The 19962-nt window shown below is 41.2% G+C and overlaps 1 protein-coding gene across 2 annotated transcripts in view; it reads right to left on the reverse strand.

Annotated features, from left to right (window-relative positions):
* The window catches only part of map3k5 (mitogen-activated protein kinase kinase kinase 5), a 66039-nt gene that overhangs the window by 43605 nt on the left and 2472 nt on the right, over window positions 1–19962 (reverse strand). For both annotated transcript variants that reach the window (XM_080453740.1, XM_080453739.1), the window contains exons 2-3: window positions 8880–9019; window positions 5394–5417 (exon numbers count right to left, since the gene is read on the reverse strand). In XM_080453740.1, the coding sequence (XP_080309866.1) occupies window positions 5394–5417; window positions 8880–9019 (164 nt within the window). The remainder of the gene's footprint in view (window positions 1–5393; window positions 5418–8879; window positions 9020–19962) is intronic.

Genomic DNA, 19962 nt, shown 5'->3' on the forward strand with positions numbered 1-19962 from the left:
AATCTTTGCTTCTGGGGGTCCCTATTACAAAATATTTTGAGATCCCCATATCATTTTGGGGGTCCTTGACATGAAAAGTTCTCCGAACCACTAATATAGAAACATAGCGTACGTTTTTTTTTTAAACTGTAGGATTTAGAAGACATTTGTAGAATCCCCCAGAAGCAAAGATTTGAGTTACAAATGTTTGCTTTAAAAATATATATATATTCAAAAATGTGCACACATTTTCACGTTTAATAAAAAAATTAGATCTACAAGCTCATAGCGCGGCACTCGGTGCCGCGCTATGAGCTTGTAGATATATATATCTTGAATAGCCACAGAAATAAAGAAATTACACAGCTGCTGTCTTGGGTTATGGGTTAATGACATCACCAGCGACAACCTTTGCAGGCTGCATGGAGCACAGGTTTTCATCCATACAACCAGGTGACAGTTGGGTGCAGACAGAGCAGACACATGTTGCAAGACCCGACGGCAGCTATATTTAGATCCACTCTGCGTGATTCATGCCGCCGTTTGGATCACATGACTGCACGTCATTCCACTCCGATGAGATCCCAAATGACTCCGTCACCAGTCCCTCTGGCTAGTTCTACTTCTAGGTATTGGCGGCAGTGGAAAGTAACCAAGTACACTTACTCAAGTACTGTACTTAAGTACAATGTTTAGTTACTTTTACTTTGCTTGAGTATTCCTATTTTTCGATACTTTCGATAACTCCACTATATCTCAGAGGAAACTATTGAACTTTTCACTCCACTACAATTATTTGACAGTTTCAGTTACTAGTTACTTTGCATATTTGTATTATACGATTTTGATAATATGTAAAAACCTGTACAAATTTTGAATACAGAACTTTTACTTACAGAGTATTTCTACATTGTGGTATACTTTTACTACGTCCCTGATCAAAAACAGAGGTACATGTGACAGAAGTGACTTGCAAACAAAGGTGCGAGACAGTGAGAGAATGTGAGAATGAGTCCATGATTCAGTCAGTTGGGCCTAAAGGCTGCATGTTTGTGCGCGCTTGTATTTGCAGTAAAAAGTATGGTAACACTTTAATTAAAGGCTGGGTCTATAATGCATTATAATGGCATTTATGATGCATTATCATAAGTAATCATTAAGTAAAGTGTTACCAAAAAAGTATTTAAGAGCTGAACGGCTGCACAGGATAGGATAAGCTGAGCTCCAACGGTTATGATGTTAATGATTAGCAGTTAATTTTTACAACAGCTCCAGTGGTCATTAAGCCGTGGAGGAAGGAAGTCATCCTGATGACTTTGTTAGCCGTGGTCTAATAATTCACCCGTACTGTAGCTTGGAGAAAGAGTGTGCCTTTGTGCCCTGCTGCAACACATCTGGTGCTGCAGTGCTTTAACCAACTGAACCCCAGCATCCATATTCTGGGGGGAACATTAGCCAAAAATAGTCGATCCACCTCCAGCTCGTAACATGTTGTGAACGAGCGACGTGTTGTGAGCTTGTAGATTGGCTATTTTTGGGGCGAAAATATTTGGTGTAGACAGAAAACAGCAGTCCAAGTACAGTTGTAACTCAAGTCCGTTTCACTAAGCCTAGAGGGTTTAAGAGGTTAACCAGAGACCACTCTGAGCATTGTATTACCACAGAGGGTCACTGCACCAACTGCATATCGTCGTTGTCCGGCGGAAAACTTGTATGTCCAAAACCGCTACTTTTCAGGAAATGAAACCCACCGACACACTTAACCACTTTCACTTTTTCTTTCAAAATGTTTCAAAAATAGCAAATTAATTCTACTTTTGTGTTGTACTATTATGAAGAAGTAGGGTATTAATTAACTACAATTTTTATTGTATGTAAAGTAATGATGTTTACACCTACACAGGTATAGGTGTAGGTGCAAATAATCTATGTGGGGTTGCCAGACTTTCCAAAAGTCCTGCTGTCTATTCTTAATGTTGTAATGAATTGTATCTACGGTAGAAGGGTGTAGCTGGATAGTTAATTTAGCCAATGTGAAACAGTAGGAGGGATAGAAGACTTACAATGTATTGTAATACATTTCTTTGCTGCTAGAAAAGCTAGGTCAATGTATTGCTTTTGGTGTATGTTCCACTTCCAATCATCCCCCTTGCCAGTGCCAAAAAGGCATACTGTAGGCGAGAGGAATGGGGAACAGAAACCCCCAAGCAAGATGAGATTGCATTTACAACCGAGTGCCAACATGATGATACGACACTGCATGACCAGATAGGGCATTAACGAATAGTGATTTATGGTATTCGAATTATTCGACCCAAAAGTATTCGAATAGTCGATTATTCGGTTTGATTATAAAAAATAAAAAAATTAAAAAAAATTAAAAAAGTTTTTTTCAATTACATTGATGACTCGACTCAAGGAATGCGAGTTGACGTCACACCAGAGCTCACAGCTGCGTGTCTGCTCTAGAAAAGCCACTAAAAAAAAGAAAATCTAAAAAAAAAAAAAAAAAAATGCTTTTTATTTATTTTTTATTTTTTTCGAATAGTCGAATAGTGGTTTGATAGTCGAATAGTCGGTTTGATATTCGAATATTCGAATATTCGACTATTCTGTGAATGCCCTATGACCAGAGCATGTGGATGATTCATTTAGGAAAACATGAATTGAAATATGGAGATACAAGGTTTCTGCCCGACGGCGTACAAACCAAACACAGGAAGGGAGAGAAGTAGTCCGAGGCAAGGAGAGAAAGTTCTCTCTCTTAGAGAGAGAGAGAGAAAAGCAGGGTATGAGTGCAGGGTTTGCTCTGTGAGGATCACTGAAGTCCTGACGTCTAAGTCACACCCACTGGCCTGGGTCATAAAGATTTTTTTTCCTATTCCAAAATTATTTTTTTCAATCACTTAATATAAGAACTGTGTTCTAAAATAGATAAAGAATTAATCCAGGCATTTTATTTATACGATACCTAGCCTACAGTATATTAGGGGTGTCACAATGAACTCATTTCACGATACGGTACACGATACTGGACTCACAATAACGATACAATGCAATATTTTCAGATTGTTTCGTTTTTCACTGTGTACAACCTCGGAGTGAGGTGTGAACTGATAGAGAGACCATTGTCTGTGCAGAGAGAGAGCACATAGTCAGCCTAATCCTGATTTATACTTCATCATACAACGGTGTATGAATTAAGCTTTATGTTACTCTCTGTAACCGTCTCGCACAGGGGAAGCCACTCACACTTCTGTTGTTTAGTTTTTCAACATTGCCCATCATCTTCAGTTTGCTGTGGTGGAATCTGAGTTAATAATACATTGTATATGTCATTCATACTATACTATACCCCCAGTAGAGTATAGTATGAATGAAAGATTATGCCTGAACACATAAACATATATATGCTGAAAAATAGAACAGATAGATTTAGAGATAGAACAATAGATTTGAGTCACACTTCTCTGCCGATGCTGCCATGTCTGAACATTCTGAAGGATACATCATTAACCTATGCATTGATTGGACCATATAGTTACATAAAGTAACCTATGCTGTGATTGGACCACATAGTTGCCATACAGGAAGAGGATTTCAAAACACAGGTTGTAGTTTAAAGAGATGATTTGGCAAATAACTTCCTTGTTCAGTATTGCACGAGAAGACTGGTAGTAATATCACTCTATCTGTATACAGTATTTACAGTAGTTTACAATGGGGAATGCAAAAAGCTACGGTGTGCATGCTGTGAGCTGGCTGAGCAACATCTCATCGTCTCTCTGTGGTGAAGTAGTGAATACCAGTGCTGGAAAGTAACTAAGTACATTTACTCAAGTACTGTACTTAAGTATAATTGTAGGTACATTTACTTTACTTGATTACACATTTTTTTTTGATACTTTAAACTTCTACTCCACTACATCTCAGGGGCAAATATTGTACATTTTACTCCACCACAGTTATTTGTCAGCTTTAGTTACTAGTAGTTACTTTGCAGATTCTGATTATTAATAAAAAAAGAATATGCATTAACCACTTAAGCCCCATCTTATACCTCGGCTATTTGAAAATAGCAGATCTACAAGCTCACGATGTGGCACGCGTCACGATGCGGCACGTTGTGAGCTTGTTGTTCTATTTTCAAAAACGTTTAGTACTTTTACTTTGGTAAATCTTTATTTCAATGCCAATGCATTTGTATTTTTACTGTAAGAATTTTAATACAAGATTTTTACTTGTAAATTTATATTGTGAAATCTCAAATTTTCCAAAAAATTAAATTGAGTACTTCTTCATACCACTGGTGAATACACAGGTGGAAATGTCACCAATCTTGTGTTTAGGCAATGTGAAGTTGATCAGAGACCTTTAATGCAGACAAACCAGCTCAAGGAAAGTGTTGGATGTTTGTAAATGGAGGCAAAGTATTTCACTCAAGTTGGATATTACAGAATCACAGAGAACACATAGTTCTCAACCTGTTCTGGATCATCGCCCACTTCTAACAAAATCTCAACAGCGTTCGTGGCCCACCCATCCGACCACATAACACGGCAAGTGGTCAGATGTGTGGGCCGCCGCATGCATTTTCAGAGCATGTGATTTTAATGATAAATCAATCGATTGTGTTCCAGCTTGGATATATACTGTACTTTAAGTTCCAATTAATCAGAATGAAAACTCATTGAGAATCGCTGACACCGATTGATATTATAGAAGTGAAAACAGTAGTAGCACGCATGAACAGGATGCACACGTGGGTATGTGTGGTTTTGGCCCAACAGTGCATAAAAGTGGAACGGAGAGGAGTGCAGTCAGGAATTGGTGTCTGCTGAATGTGCATTCCCGCCTGGTTTCCAAGGGGCGGTATGGGTGACTTTCAGGTAAGAAATCTGCTTGGAAGATGTAGGGGGTTTGGGGGTAGTACTTTAGACTACTTTGTCTATTCAAAATAATTCACCCCCTTACACAAACATGTGTGGGGAATTGCCATAATCGGGAGAGAAAGGGGAAACAATAAAAAACAAAAAAAAGGCACACACCACAAAGTTACCCCAACCACCAAACAACAGTGGCATTCATTCAGAAGAATTACAACTCTAACTACATGAACTTTAGCGTCCCTATTCTGGGGCAGATGTACAACCTCACAATACGTCTTAGCTTGTATATCGGCTATTTTCGACGAAGAGATTTGGTGTTATGGGGGGAAAAGGAGCGGCCCTAGTATAGAGCCATGGGGGACCCCGGTCAACTAAGTGGGTAGGGTTTAAGTGGTTAACGGTGTCAGTTATTTGTGTGGCTGTGAGAACATTCCTTCTTTGCACCACATAATGTGGGAACAGGATTTGTGAGTGTGAAGGCACAGACAAGGACAACTAGAACTGAAGATTGCATTCAATACTTACAGTGTTTTTCTGGCAAACGATCTCCTGGAAGAAGCAAAGAGAAACAGGCTATTAGAGAGGCTTCAAGACTTCACATTTTCCCTTTGATTTTACCCAGTACTGCAATGCTAACAATAATATAATGCAATTTATAATACTTCATTTGGCAGCCTCATCGATTGCATTTTGTTTTTGTCGCATTCCTAAGCCAATAATTTGATGACAGGCAGAGAAAAAACTAAAACATCTCCATGAATTCAAGGCTTCATGGGCTGTGTAATTGATAGAAAATAAGTAATGTTTTGGGTGAACTACTCCTTTAAACCCAGGATAAACACATAAAAGCATAATGAAACACTTGTTTCCAATGTGGTACGGCAAGTGTTTTTTTTTTTTTTTACATAACTAAGCATATTTACATTACTAATAGTTATGGAATTGTGTAATCTAAAGTTTACATTTTGAATTGAGGGTGGTGCTTGAGTGCGTACCTAAAGCAAAACAATGGGGCCACTAAAAAATAAATACACTCGAGAAAGTTTAACTCATTCCCTGCCTAGAACGACTAAAACGACTTTTGTCCTTTAAGCCCCCTCTGCCAAGAACGACTAAAACGACTTTTAAATTTTTTTTTTTTTCTTATTTATTTATTTATTTTTTAACCCAAAGACCAAGGAGATATGATTTGTTGAAGATCTAGACTCCCATCCACTTCCTTGTTAACTTAAAACTTAAACATTTTGTATATCGGCTCCTGAGTACTTTTTTTTTTAAATTAAAAATCTCTGGCAGTGGGCAAACGCAAAAAAAAAAGTTCTGGCAGTGAATGAGTTAACTGTAATCCAAATTAGATTTAGAGACAGCTTGTATGACATAGGACATTGTGGCTTAAGGGTGGCGCTAGAGTAAAGACTATAGGAGTCACCAAAATCAGCCGCTGGAGAGCATGATGATGCAAAGCAAATGCCATGATTATAATATTACTGTAAAGGACATCATTAGAAACTTGACTGGGTCCAATAACAGTGCGGCTTCATGTGGATCTCAGACTTAGTAGTCAATTATTATTTAGTCCATTTTTCTCCCAATTTAGTCTTTACAGTAATGTATTTAAGAGAAAGCACTGCAAAGCAGAATGCCCGCAACACTCCAGATTAGACAAAAGTCTCAAGGTGCACGGCCCAAGAATATCATGAAACTGAGAACAGCCAGCACTCAATAAAAGTGTTTGAAAGCTGAGGAAGACCTGTTCGGTTGAAACAAGTCCGTTGCTCTGTCTGGGAGAGATAAATATAATGTGAAAAGGACATTTATTGAGTTCTGGCTGTTTTCTTATTGAGTTGTTTCAATGAATTCCTCAACACACATTCACTTCCTTATAGACGGCTTGTCTCTCAAAGTATTTAGCAAACAAATGTGGACATTCCAAGCCCCATTGACTTCCATGATATAAAGTGATTAAGTTAAATATTTAAAAAAATGTAGAACATGATGTGAATAAAACTTAGTGTGATTCTACATTAGGCACAAGAAAGGCTGGCTTTGATCGGTGCAGCAGTTTGCCAGACTCCTGACAGACACACAGACAGGACCCTCTTATATATGGCTACATCTTTCAGAGCCACGCCGTAAAAAGAAGATTGAAACACCATGCAGTTAAATAATTGAGTAGCAGCCGGCTGATCCACAAGTGAGGAAACCACCGGAGAAAAGTGGTCTTATATTAAGACAGGGTGGGGAGCTCCCCGACGGCCAGCCATCCCACCCAGGCACACAATCCCACCACACAGCATGGGGATAGCGTCATGGTTAGGGGCCCATTTTGCATTATAGCTGCAAAGAATTGCATCTTTAACCACATACACCCTGGCGTCCCTATTTTGGACATGCCATTATAGGTGAAATTCTTTAATGTCTTTCCAAACTTTTCAAAGGTGTTATTTCTTTTACAGTTTGCAAAAAAATTACAAATTAGCAAAGAATAATTTTTATTTAAGGTTTTCTGTATATAATCTGCATTGGTACTCGCTGCTCCTGTGCACATGCCTGTATAATTGTATGCATGGCTGTGCATTACGGTACACTGTAAAATCCTGAGTGTTCATTTAACTTTGAGAATGTAAAAATGTACCCTTTTCAAACTCGTGATTTTGCAGTGTATGTAGCCGTATCCAGTGTGGTCACCACCTGGGGGATTTCCATGTCGCCAGGAGGCTCCTCTCACTAAGCAAAACACTTTGAAGAAAAGGCTCCCTGTTCTCTTACTGCAAGACGCCTGCAGCAGAGACTTTGAAACCTTTTTCATCTCAGCTCTTAAACTGAGGGACTGCTTTCTAGGACTCAATGAAGCATCCCAGGCACACTAACACATACAGGTCTGAGATTCATTTGGGGTTCTGACCTCACAATGTTGTCACAAGCGTTGACAGATTCACTTAAAGGGGGTGTAAGTGATACGTTTTAGTTTTTTATAAAAAGGTCAAAGCTCTATATATTCTATGCTGGACTTCATCAACCAATCGATGCACATCTGGCAAACTACCCGAGATGTGGCATACAATGATCATTGTTCCGGTACCAAAGTCAGGGGACCTCGCCAACGCGGACAACTACCGGGGCATCAGCTTGAGCTTACTTGTCGCCAAGACAGCTAACCAGATGGTCCTCAACCGTCTTTAGACCCTCTGCTGAGAAACTCACAGAATGGCTTTCACCATGAGCGCACAACAGTGATCACCTTCATTGACTTATAAATAGCTTTTGACACCATACACCGGGGGAAACTCATGAACATTCTCCAGACCAATGGTGTTCCTGAGGAGATGGTGCAGTTGATAGCGGCGAGCTATAGTCGGACTCGAGCCAATGTTCTGACCCACGATAGTGTGACTAAAAGAGTTTAAGATACTCGAGATACTGAGATACTATCACTTACACCCTCTTTAATCACCTAAACCCGTTTTTATTATTCGTAGTATGACAGTGTCCCGCAAAAGTAGTGAAAATAGCTACAAGCTCACAAAACATTGCATCGTGATTCGTGACACGTTGTGAGCCTGAGAAGATTTTCACATGCATAAAAAAGGGACTCCAGGTTGAAAGTGGTTAAATAAATGAGCCAATTAATGTCTGTGAAAGAAAACGCTTTCATATGAGTCATACAGTACGAGACTAAGAGTGCTTGAGAACAGTGCAATTTGACTAAAAGAAAATGTTTGTTGATCACTGCACCTCATTAAAATGCAATTTTCACTTTAACACCATTTTTTCCTGCCTCCCTGTAGGCATCAAACACTCCACTCACCTCACACCTCAATATGTTCTGTTAATGTGTCTTCAAGCACCAAATCAGGGCTGCATTAATTTAATGTTCCGTACAGATCGCCTCTAAATGCAGAATTTAATCACCAACCGCAGCCAGAACATTGGGTTTGATTCATTTCAGTGGGCAGAAAGCGATGGGCAAAATGTTGGTTTGATTAACGTTTGGAGGCTTTAACGGCTTACCTGCAGAGACTGAATGGAGTCTGAGTTGCTGTCGCAGTACAGGATGATGTTGTTGGCCATGCTGAAGCTCTCCCTCACACCCAGGTGGTAAAACAGGGAGGGCTGGCGGAACGCGTCGGTCATCTCCACCACGGCTATGTCTGAGGGTCAAGCGGGAGGAATGGATGTTAGCTTTACTGCTGTGGAGATCAGGTCAATATCAAAGTGTATCACACTGCAAGCACATACAGGTGGAAGTAGCCTGATAATCTTAAAAGCTTATTAATATTTAGAGTTTGTAATCACCATGCCCGTTCACAAGATTACTTGGTTTTAAACATTCCCACTGTTAAATCTGATCTGGGTAAGACCTATTTTCTTTACTATGTGTGTACTGTTTATGTGTTGCATACATGGCTGCTGGGTCGCAAGACAAATTTCAGTGTAAACTGACAATAAAGTATTATCGTATCGTATTGTATATCGTATCTATGCCACACACACACACACACACACACACATGTGGAACTGTCAACAATCTGTTTTAAAATTGGATAATTTAATTTCACTCTTCGTTTTAAACAGCTTTACTTTGAAATCTGTTGTACTTGTACCTTATGAAATCTGTAATGTTTGTTATCTTTTGTAATTTGTATCTGTTAATTTTATGTTATATATTTGCTGTAATCAGGGTGTCATTGGAAAAGAGAGCTAGCTCTCAATTGGCGTTCCCTGAATAAAGGTGAAATGAAAAGAAGTGCTACCAATCTTATTGTAAAATTCTATTAAGTTAGTCATTGGCCAGTTATTAGTCATTTCCCAAGTCCATTATACTGTATACCACAATATAAAACTCCTCTGCATCCTCCTCAGTTGGCATCAACTATAAACCTTTTTCACAGGAGCCATGTTGACATTAAATAGTAGGGTAAACACAGGTGTTACCAATGATACTATTTAAGGCTCTGTTCCATTTAGTGTAGCCGAGTCTTTCCAACATGCACAACAGCAGCACTCTGACTCTGTTTGACCTGAGTGGAACACAACCTTAATTAGTATCATTGGTAACATCTACTATTTCATGCCAATATGGCTGCTGTGAAAAAGGTATCTAGTAAATGAAATGTTGCTTGTCTTTGTGATCATCAGTGATCTAGCAGAGAGAGAGATATTCTGGCAAACCACAAAAAGAAGAAAATCTGAAAACTTCATGAATTAAAAATATTATATATAATTAGTCTCTAATTCACATAGCACAAGGCATGAGTAGCATGTTTACTCTGCATCACCCAGGGCTAGAAGAAGAAGAAGAAGAAAAAGGAGGAGGAGGAAGAGGAGGCAGTGAGAAACAGTGTAAAATGTCATTACGTTTGCCTCCAACCCACTAGACCTGTGCTCAACTGCTAGCCAGAGGCACTTCACTTGAGCTTCTGTATTAACCCATTGTGTCATTTTAGATTTTAGTCATATTTTATACTTTGGCTATTCAAAAATAGCAGATATACAAGCTCATAGCGTCTACAAGCTTGTAGATCTGCTATTTTTTATAAATCTTTTGATGGGGGTCGGCAGCCAAATGCATATAATTTTAGTTGTTTGGCCGCTATATCAATGGTGCTCCAACTTTTTCATGTCAAGGACCCCCAAAATTATGTATTTGGCAGTGGACCCCCATCTCAAAATATTCAGTTCCAGGAACCCCCAGAAGCAAATATTGGAGTAAATAAAATCACTTTAAAATATACACTGTATATATTCAAAGATTTGCTCAGATTGTCAAGATTTAAAAAAAAATAGCAGATCTACAAGCTCATAGCCACGCTATGAGCTTGTAGATCTGCTATTTTTTAACAGCCAAAGAAATCTAAAATGACACAGATGCGTTCCCGGATTGAATGGGTTAACGATGCGATACCTGCTCTATCACATCATGTACAGCACAGAGAGAGACAAGAAGTACAGGGTGAGGCGAGAGGTGATGATGCATGGCAAAGGTCACAAACTGGATGCGTGCCCAAACACACAGTCCGTGTAACTCAGCCTGGGATGGACTTTGACAAACTAGCGGTAACACAGTATGTGGTGTCTATATTTCAACCCATTAAAACCAGGAAAGCATCTGTGTCACTGTAATTACAATTTTTGCGTTGGTTATTAAAAAATAGCAGATATACAAGCTCACAGCGTGTCGCTTCGTGCTGCGCTGCGGACTTGTACATCTGCTATTTTTTAACCGTTTTGAAAAATCTTGAAAGTGTGAGAACTACTGATTTAAAAGGCATTTGTAGAATGGGCCTCAGGTCTTAATGGGTTAATGCCTATGGCTGGTTGTAATAAAAGCTGGCTTAGGTTACGTGTTGAGTAATTAACTGTACATTAGTACTCACTTCCTTAATACTTCATTTTAGAGGACATCTTAAGGGGTATCAAAATCTACATGCATCATAGACCATAACCACAGCATACTGTGCCATAACCCATTATGTAAACAATATGACATCTGACATCCCCTGGAATCTTTGGGGGGATTTGATGGGTATCCAAATCTGGATATGCTGTATCCAAAACCCTGCCCATAGGATAAGCCGAGCATTATGTAAGACCGCAACTTAAACTCGGGATAAACTTGTGAGGGTTGGGCCCTAAACACTCCTCTGCAGCTGGATCAAGCCGCTGATAAGAGCACAAACACAGCAGCCCTGTGGTTCGCCTTCAGTAATGACAGTAAGCCAGCAAGACACAAGAGATAATACTGCAGCCTGCTTTTTCATCCGTTTTCCAATATCTACTGCTCTCCATTTCAACAGATCATATTACATTGCGCTTAAGAGGCTCTGATCCGAGCAGCGAAATCTCTCTCCCTAATTCCAGACCCCTGCATCTCAGACAGATTTGGTGGTAGAGTATAACTGGCTGAGGGCACCACAACGTTCAGCCAGACATCCAGAGTCAATGGGATCATCTAAACCCAAACAGACTCTCTATTTCAATAGGCTTGCTGTTGTGCATGCGTGCCAAGATTGTGGAGATAAAATGTCACGAACGGCAGCACTTTGCTGTTGCTCATAATGTGAGGGGCCAGTCCCCGCAGGAGGCAAGGGGCCACCCCCTCCCAACTCAACATGAGTATATAATATTCAAATGCATCCAGGAAGTGGGTCGCTGTTAGTGGGCATGGAGATCTTCATCATCAACCCCCCGCACACCCCCATTGCAAGTAATTATGTGTCTGTGTCCGCACCCTCACACTTTCATTACAGCCAAGACGTGGAGCCCACATGCCTCAGTGGCGTGGTGCAGGGTGAAGGGTATTTTCCCTTCATGAGAGGCCAGAGTCATTCCATCATGACGTCTGATCAAGTGCAGGCTAGATTACATTATTTGACGTATGTGGGCTCACTGCGCTGAAAGCTGGTGTCACACCTTAATCCTCGCTTAGACTGACCTTTGCTATAGAGCTACCCATTCCCATCTATGACGTATCTCCATCACTGTTCGGAAGAGCACACTCGGCTGAGATCAAAAGCCCCCGATGTTTCCGACGACCTTGCATCATCATGCAAACATATAGCAGAATATAAGGATCTATGAGGCATATTTCATCAGAGTGGAAAAAGTATCTATGTCACAAATGTATTTATTTAAGCTGTTTTAGCTAATCTATGTGTGCTTAACACAACCTGGGTTAGAACATTGAACGTGTGAACCTTCGTTATTTACATTTGGCAGCTTGTTTGTTCTTCACTTGCGCAAAATGACGAGGAGACACCCCGAGTTGTCTCCATGGCACCTCGTAATGACAAACCAACGAAAGTAGTTGGTACAGTCCACTTTATATACGCTCCAAATGTAAACAATATGAAATGTGCAGGGAATAAAGGGTTGATCGGCCTACTCAGTTCTCTTGCTATATAGAGCAACACTGAGGTGGAACACTGTGGGGGTGGGTTGCCAACATCAATGCCAATATCGCTTCTCCTAGACAGCACAGGCTGCAGATGAATAAAACATTTGTCTCATTTCACTGCTGGCTGGGTGGCCCCATCAATATTACATCAGAGGGAGCCCTTACTGCAAACAGGCCATTAAGAAAAGCAAAGGGTTAACACAACCCGGCCCTGCGACAGGGCTCACTTGTGTTAGCAGAGAGGTTGCAGTCACGCTTCAGGAACGCACCGATGATGATGATGATGGCATGAGGTGATGGCACGGGGAAACGTCTTGTAGGAACAGGTCTGAGCCAAGCAAAATGTTTACTATCATAGCAGCAGGGCTAATGATGCGACATGTTGTGAGCTTGTACTGAGCTGCTATTTTTGTCATGTGACACCAGTGTACTATAAACCAGTATATAGGTGAGGAGCAGACATGGAAAACATTGTCAAAAAAAATGATCCAAGGCACAAGAGATTCTTGTCCTGCTGGAGGAGTCGGGGGAATGCTAAGTACTCAGCCAGAACAAAGCTTCTGGGAGCCGACACTTTCGCAAGTGATGCATGACATTCTCTGTGCATTGTGTGTTGCGTGTGGGTGGAAGAGTATGTACTGCACGACGCACGGAACAGTGGTTCCATATACTCACAGTGTCTAACAGCTAAGTGAATAACATTATATTGCATACAGCAGTGCTGTAGCTGTCAAAGAAATCATACAGCATCTATCCTGCTGCATTAGTAGTGCAAGATTTTCCTGCTTTCATGAGAGGCTTAGGTAAGGAAGATTTTCAGAGTTCAGACTAAGCAATGAAGTGTGTCATCATCAAATACCGCTGCAGAAGCGTTTTAATGTTTGCTCAACGCTTCCGGGCCTTCTCCAGTTCCTTAAGGAGAGGGCTCAAAGGCAAGCTGAGCTTCACAGCGTTACTCCTGGACATGTTCTTACCTGTGAGTCATCTTTAACATGGCAGGCAACACGTGACCCATCGCTCAGAAGTAAACAGAATGAAATTGAAAGAGAGAACAGTTTCTTCATGCTGGTGGTGTGAAATGCCTAGAAATGCCATTCTAGCACACCTCGTTCTAGCACACAGCAGTCAGGGACGGACTGATACAGATAATAATAACTCATCGTCCATATTTTGGGAATGTCGTTATAGGCGTTTTAGGTTGATTGCTTTAGTCGCCCTTTGCAACGCAGGGTGCAATTTGTGAAATGTCAACAACATTTGGAGATCATTGGAGTCATCATTGCTTGCAACATCTTCTATTGGCAAGTTTGTGAATGTCAATTGTTGATGCATAATCTATAACCTTCTGACGTGATCACAACATTAGAAATAATGTCTTTGTCTGTTACCTCTGCCCTTCACAAACAAGGAACACAGCAAACAAGGTCTGAACACTGACAATCTGGGTAGCACAAAAGAGCACCAAACATGTCTCCCTGCCCAGCAGTGAGACTAAAGGCTCCTTTAAGTTTAGACAAGGTGGCAGCAAATTAAGTTCAGCAATACAGTAGGTAGGTGACATATTGGCTTTTGCTCCATATTCCTGTCAAAACATTTGTAAAGTTTGCCGTGCTAATGATCTCTCCTGAGACATAACTGCACTTAGCACATGTGCAGAGCCAGAATGCTTTTGGAGGGAGGACTGATAGCATGCCAAAATGCCAAAATGTCAGCTGATCTGCTGACTTTAGTGTTGACAGAGGGCTACATGAAGCCAGTAGTCCTCTGTCTCCCTATATTATAGGGGGACATATAACACAGAAATAGAAATAGCTATCTATAAGCTCACAATGCATCTTGCTGAGACGCGCTGTGAGCTTGGAGATCTGCTTGTACACACTGGTGTAAGTAAGTATAAATCAGATTTAACCCTGCCAGGCAGTCAGTCATCCTACCATAAAGGTCCTGACACTGTGTCAGAGGTACTGACCTAGAAGAGCAAGCCCTCAGCCAGGGCACTCACCTTTAAACAGGGTCATAGTCAAAGCTCACCTCCACAGGGGTGGCAAGACAAAAACATGTGGTGATTACTGAACCGCCGCTGCTGACCAAAACTCGATTGATTCTCTTGCCTTCTACTGCTCAACGAGAAATTCAATATTCTCTCACACTGTTTGGCTTTTAACGGTCCCCCAAGCAAGCCCACCCGTGGCTCGGGGACGGGGGTTGGGATCTGGGTAGTGTGCAGAGTCGAGAGCTGCCTTAACCCACCAGGGATGTTATTGGAGCGCCTGTATCCTGGCCTGCCTTTATAGATCCATCTCACTCATTCATTTGCACCGTCCACATGCACTCCACTGAGGAAGGGGGGGTGGCGATTATTCAACAGAATAATTATAGCAGGATCAAAAGCAGCAGAGTAGAAGAGCTATGGATTATTAAATATCTCTCTCTCTCTCTCTCTAAAGCAGGTAAGCTGAAGCTGTGAGGTTCACAATAAACTCATCACGATTTTAATGGTGGTGGCTTGTCAGGGAATGTTGGCAGTCGCACACAATCACTTTTCATGTATAAAAACACGTTTGAGACAATGTGCAGCATTTCTTGCGAAGCCAGAAACCCCATAAATATACATATATGCAAATCTAGATTGATGCAGGGGAGGAGGAGACGTTTTGTTTTCTGAAAATAGACCTTGCCCAAAAGTTGCATTTTTGAAAATGACATATTGTACAGCTAATCTGTAATTACACTACATTATTCGAATAACTTCTTTCACGTCATTGTTTATACTGGTTGCCAACTTAGATAAGACTGTTGGTTGCACACACTGAGGCTTCCAGATGTGAACATGTCAGCCTATACTCACTGCATATACTGAGTGTTCATTAACTCAGAGAGTACACAAAAGTAACCAAAATTGAGCCTTTCAGGCCCACTTGGTTACGTTTTTCTTTTTGCACTCTCTCAGAGTTAAATGAACACAGGTTTTTACAGTGTAGCGTACTAGCAAGTAAACAAGCCCTGGGTTGGACATTATCAAAAAACTATGCTCACCTACCCTTGGTACCTAAAGGTTAAAAATACACTTGCAACATATGATTTAATAGCGATGACATGCACAGTAAGGTGTAACCATGGAGATTTTTTTTGCTTTGCACTCTGGGAGTGAAACAGTATATAAATGCAGGTGAAGTCATCACCGGGAAGCTGCTGTGGTTTTCCCCCTCTTATCATCAGGGGAGAAGGGAGAGAATGAACTGGATTACCCTGGAGCTCTGCCTGCACTGTGTGGATAGAATGAAACTCTGGAAGACTGTCTCCCATGTCCCCATGTCCACGGGAAATCAATGTTTCCCACAGTTCAGTCTTTCCCCCGAACAAAAAAGAAAAAGAGAGAGACAACGTACAAAGAATAACACACAGATCCGCTGCCAAATTTCCAAGAACTACCAAGTTTGTTGAATTTTCTGCGTAGCTGCTGTGTGTCGGGGTGACCCAGCTGTTGGAGTCGTGCCATGAATGATACTTCACTCCTGTCGGTTGGAATTGACTTGCTGTATAACAAGTTATTGGGATTCAAACATGGCTTGCTTTAGTTTCCCTTATATTTGCTCGTGAACCACACCTGCTGCTGCTTTATGAAACCACACCTGCTGTAACAGTAGGCATGGTAAGCTAGTGAACACAGATGTAAACAAAAATGAGTTATTATGGGGTCTTGATCCAAAGAAATCCTCTTGATGCAATACTGTACTAACTTTTATTCCTAAGTATTTTATTAAACTACAGTGGCAGAGTGGTGCCATGGGAGTTACTCACAGTTCAGAGAAATCAGATAACCCTCTGCTTCAGGGAATTCAGTCCAAAAAGTAGTCAAAAGAGCATTGTTAAATTCAACTCAGTTTTAGCTGCATGTGAAGACAAAACCTCTAAGGAGATTTAAGCACCCGTTTAGTTTATTTACAGAAACATCATCCTGGAAATGAAAGACACCACATACGTCATTCAGTCGAGCGTTCTAACCTAGAAATACCAACACCGCCCTCCCAGAGGATGGTATGGGAAACACAAAACAATGGTTATTCAGTGGCTAAGATGCCCTGCCCAGCAGTGAGACTAAAGGCTCCTTTATTTTTAGACATGAGCTCAATGTGCAGGAAAGAGACAAAACCTAGATCCCTGCATGAACACACCATCATTCAGGAAATGAGCCCAGCCCAGTAGCACCAGTCTCTGGCAGCCCAGCCCTTTACGCCTGTTCGGCTTTGTTGCAGTTCACACACACTGAGGTATTTCGCAAACCTCAGTGACATGGCCCAGAGGGGAAAAGTGCTGAGAACAGAATGCGAATTCATCCAGAGCTGACAAGCGCACAGGGAGAAACTAGCACGGTCGTGCAAGTTGCCCCAACTTGCCTGTTTTATTTACTTCCTGCTTGGTTTTGCTGTAAAACAAGAGTGATTGCAAACAAGAGGGATTTTTTCTTTTCTTTGCAGAGTAAACAATGCTTGAGATTAAGCCCAATTACTTCACATGATAGCCTCGCGCAAACAGTTGGCCTGGAAGCAAAATAAATGCTGTCGGCACAGAAAAAGACTGTCAGCCTTTGAATTCTGGTCTGGTGCAATGCATTGTAGACGGTAGGTCTGCCCTATCTTCAAGAGGGTAATCTATTGACCTCTGGGGAAGACAGAGGGATTCACTGATTGTGACTGCTCCTATCATCCCATCACTGAGCTGAACTAATCATTTCACCCTCCACCAGCTCTCCCACAGGGCAGGGCAGATCTCTGTGATAGTGGATGCTGGCTGACAGCCCAGCCCCCAGGCACCACTGACCTCCCATGAACCAGGAATAAAACACCTGATAAAGCTGCCATTCTGAGCAACACTAAATAGATTCATCCAATGGGTGCAGCCATGAGTAGATGAAGGTGTATTTACTATAGAGGGCGGGGACCACCGTGTTTTTTGAGTAAACTCACTTTGCTGTTAAAATGCTTCAGTTCAATTTGTCTGGAATTCAATTAAGGTTAATTACTTTGTCAGTAACCTAAAGTTGGTCTTTGGTACCGTCTACAGCACAATGTGGATTAAGATTGTTATCAAGAAAAACAACATAAAGGCAGGTTTGGAAAGGAAGTCTCTACTGTTCTCTGCGATAAATAATGTTGCTCTGTGTGGCTGTGTGTATACTTCATGCTTTTGACTCTAACTTTCTTGCAAAGGCAGGTTTCCACAGTTAAAGAGTGTGACCTGTGGTCTAATTCCTGCTGACACTGTGCTCTCTAACCTCAGATGAGCATCCAGCCGGGCAGAGTAAACAAGAAGAAGGATAAACAACTTAGCAGAGGGCCGGCCAATAGGGGCTTAAAGCAGGGGCCTCCCAGGAAAAGGAGTGGGATCTTCCACTGGAGAATCCCCAGCCGTTCAAAACAATATGCTGTCAGCTGATACACGGCAGTGTTGACACTGTGCACAGAAGGACCTCGTAAAGCGCAGAAACACTGCGCCCATGTCCCTGAGAAATCTAGTATCTCCACTTGATATTTCGACTGACAGCATCTCCCACGTTAGGCAAATGGCTCAGCAAATGGTGCAGCGGCTAATACTATATTATCTAGACTACAACTATCATAGATACCACTACCAATATGATTTTTTATATAAAAAATATTACTATTCAGATGTCACTAAAACATAAAACAAACCGTAACCGAGAGGAATAACGTGTTCCTCTGCATGCGTTACGCCCTCCCGGTAGAAACTCCTCACAGTCAGGTGAAAATAAGTGGCTGGCGATTTCATGTGAATTTGAAGAAGACCAATGGTTGTCTATGACCAACTGCAGGGTGACAGGGAATACATGTGAGGGGAAAAACTGGGAATTGGCATAACAACAACAACAACAAAAAAGACAAAGAAAGAAATAAAGCAACAAGCTAAGATTTGTCAACAGCACTCACATGCTTTAGAAGACAAAACTATGGATAGGCTTGTAAGCTTGTGGCAAAGACAAATCAACATATCTCGATGAGAAGGAGAAAGAAACAAGCCTGCTAATCACAAACATCCTGAGCTGTTTTGCGTCATACACTTTGAAGCCGTTTCTCTAAGATTTGGTGACAGTTTGGTGACATTCAAAAATAATGTTGGACTGGTTTGAAAGAAAATGACAACTTTTCAACGGTGCACATACTGTAACATGAAACATGTTATCAGTGACTGATTTGGGGTATAGGGCATGTTCCATGCATCCTGCAGACTGGACATTGACCCACACTGCAAAATCTGATTACACCTCTGAGTTACAGTAAATCAACGATCAGGATTTCACAGTTGTGCACCAGAGCAATCTCTCCTGTGTCTCCCTTCTCATGTCTCTCTCAGGTAGGTCTTATATAAAAAGAAAAAATAAATGCTTGTGGATTTGGACTGCCTTATTCCAAACTGGAGACAGTTCAATGTTCTCATCAGAGCAACTCTGAAGAAGAGCTAAGCAAACATTAAGTTGACCAGGACTAAAAACTCATCGTGCTCGCTCAATTATACATAAGTACAGTAAAGATTCAAGAAGATCAACTTTGGTGAAAAACTGCGTACGCCAGCTACGATCGAACGCACCACCAGACAACACGCTGAAATGAATGACACACGCTATGATGACACAAGGATACCATTGGCATTATTTTGTCAGCAGGTGTAACCAAGCATATTTTATTTTTCACTATACTTTGCTGCTTCAGATAAGTAATCTAAATGTATTGTTGCATTAAGAGAATAGAGATCATTTTGTTCTAGATTGATGGGGTAGAGTCCCCCGCTGGCAGCTGCACATCTACAATGACCTCTGACCTTCATTTCCTCTAAAAGTTGTTTATGCGTTGTTACATTTAGAATTTAGACATTTGTCTCTCTGGTGCGCTTTACTACACTGGCTTATAACAAGGTATGATCAGGCAGCCTATCGAATATCCAAATGTTTTACAACTGCTGTTCTGTGACCCTTTATAAGGCAGGAAACATAGGTATTCAAAGTATGTGGTACTGACAATTCCACCTTTCCAAATAAGGAGGACAACACTGTCTGGGCAAGCAGCTCATTGTTAATGTTTAGAGAAACGTTTGTTGTCTGGTCTCCATTTCTGTGTGCCTGTGCAGGAAAACAATAGAGTGGCTGTTGTTAACGCATTACTGGGGGCAAAATGCTTTGAA

Source organism: Gymnoscopelus braueri, assembly GCF_963280865.1.
Source record: "Gymnoscopelus braueri genome assembly, chromosome: 16".
NCBI lineage: Eukaryota > Metazoa > Chordata > Actinopteri > Myctophiformes > Myctophidae > Gymnoscopelus > Gymnoscopelus braueri.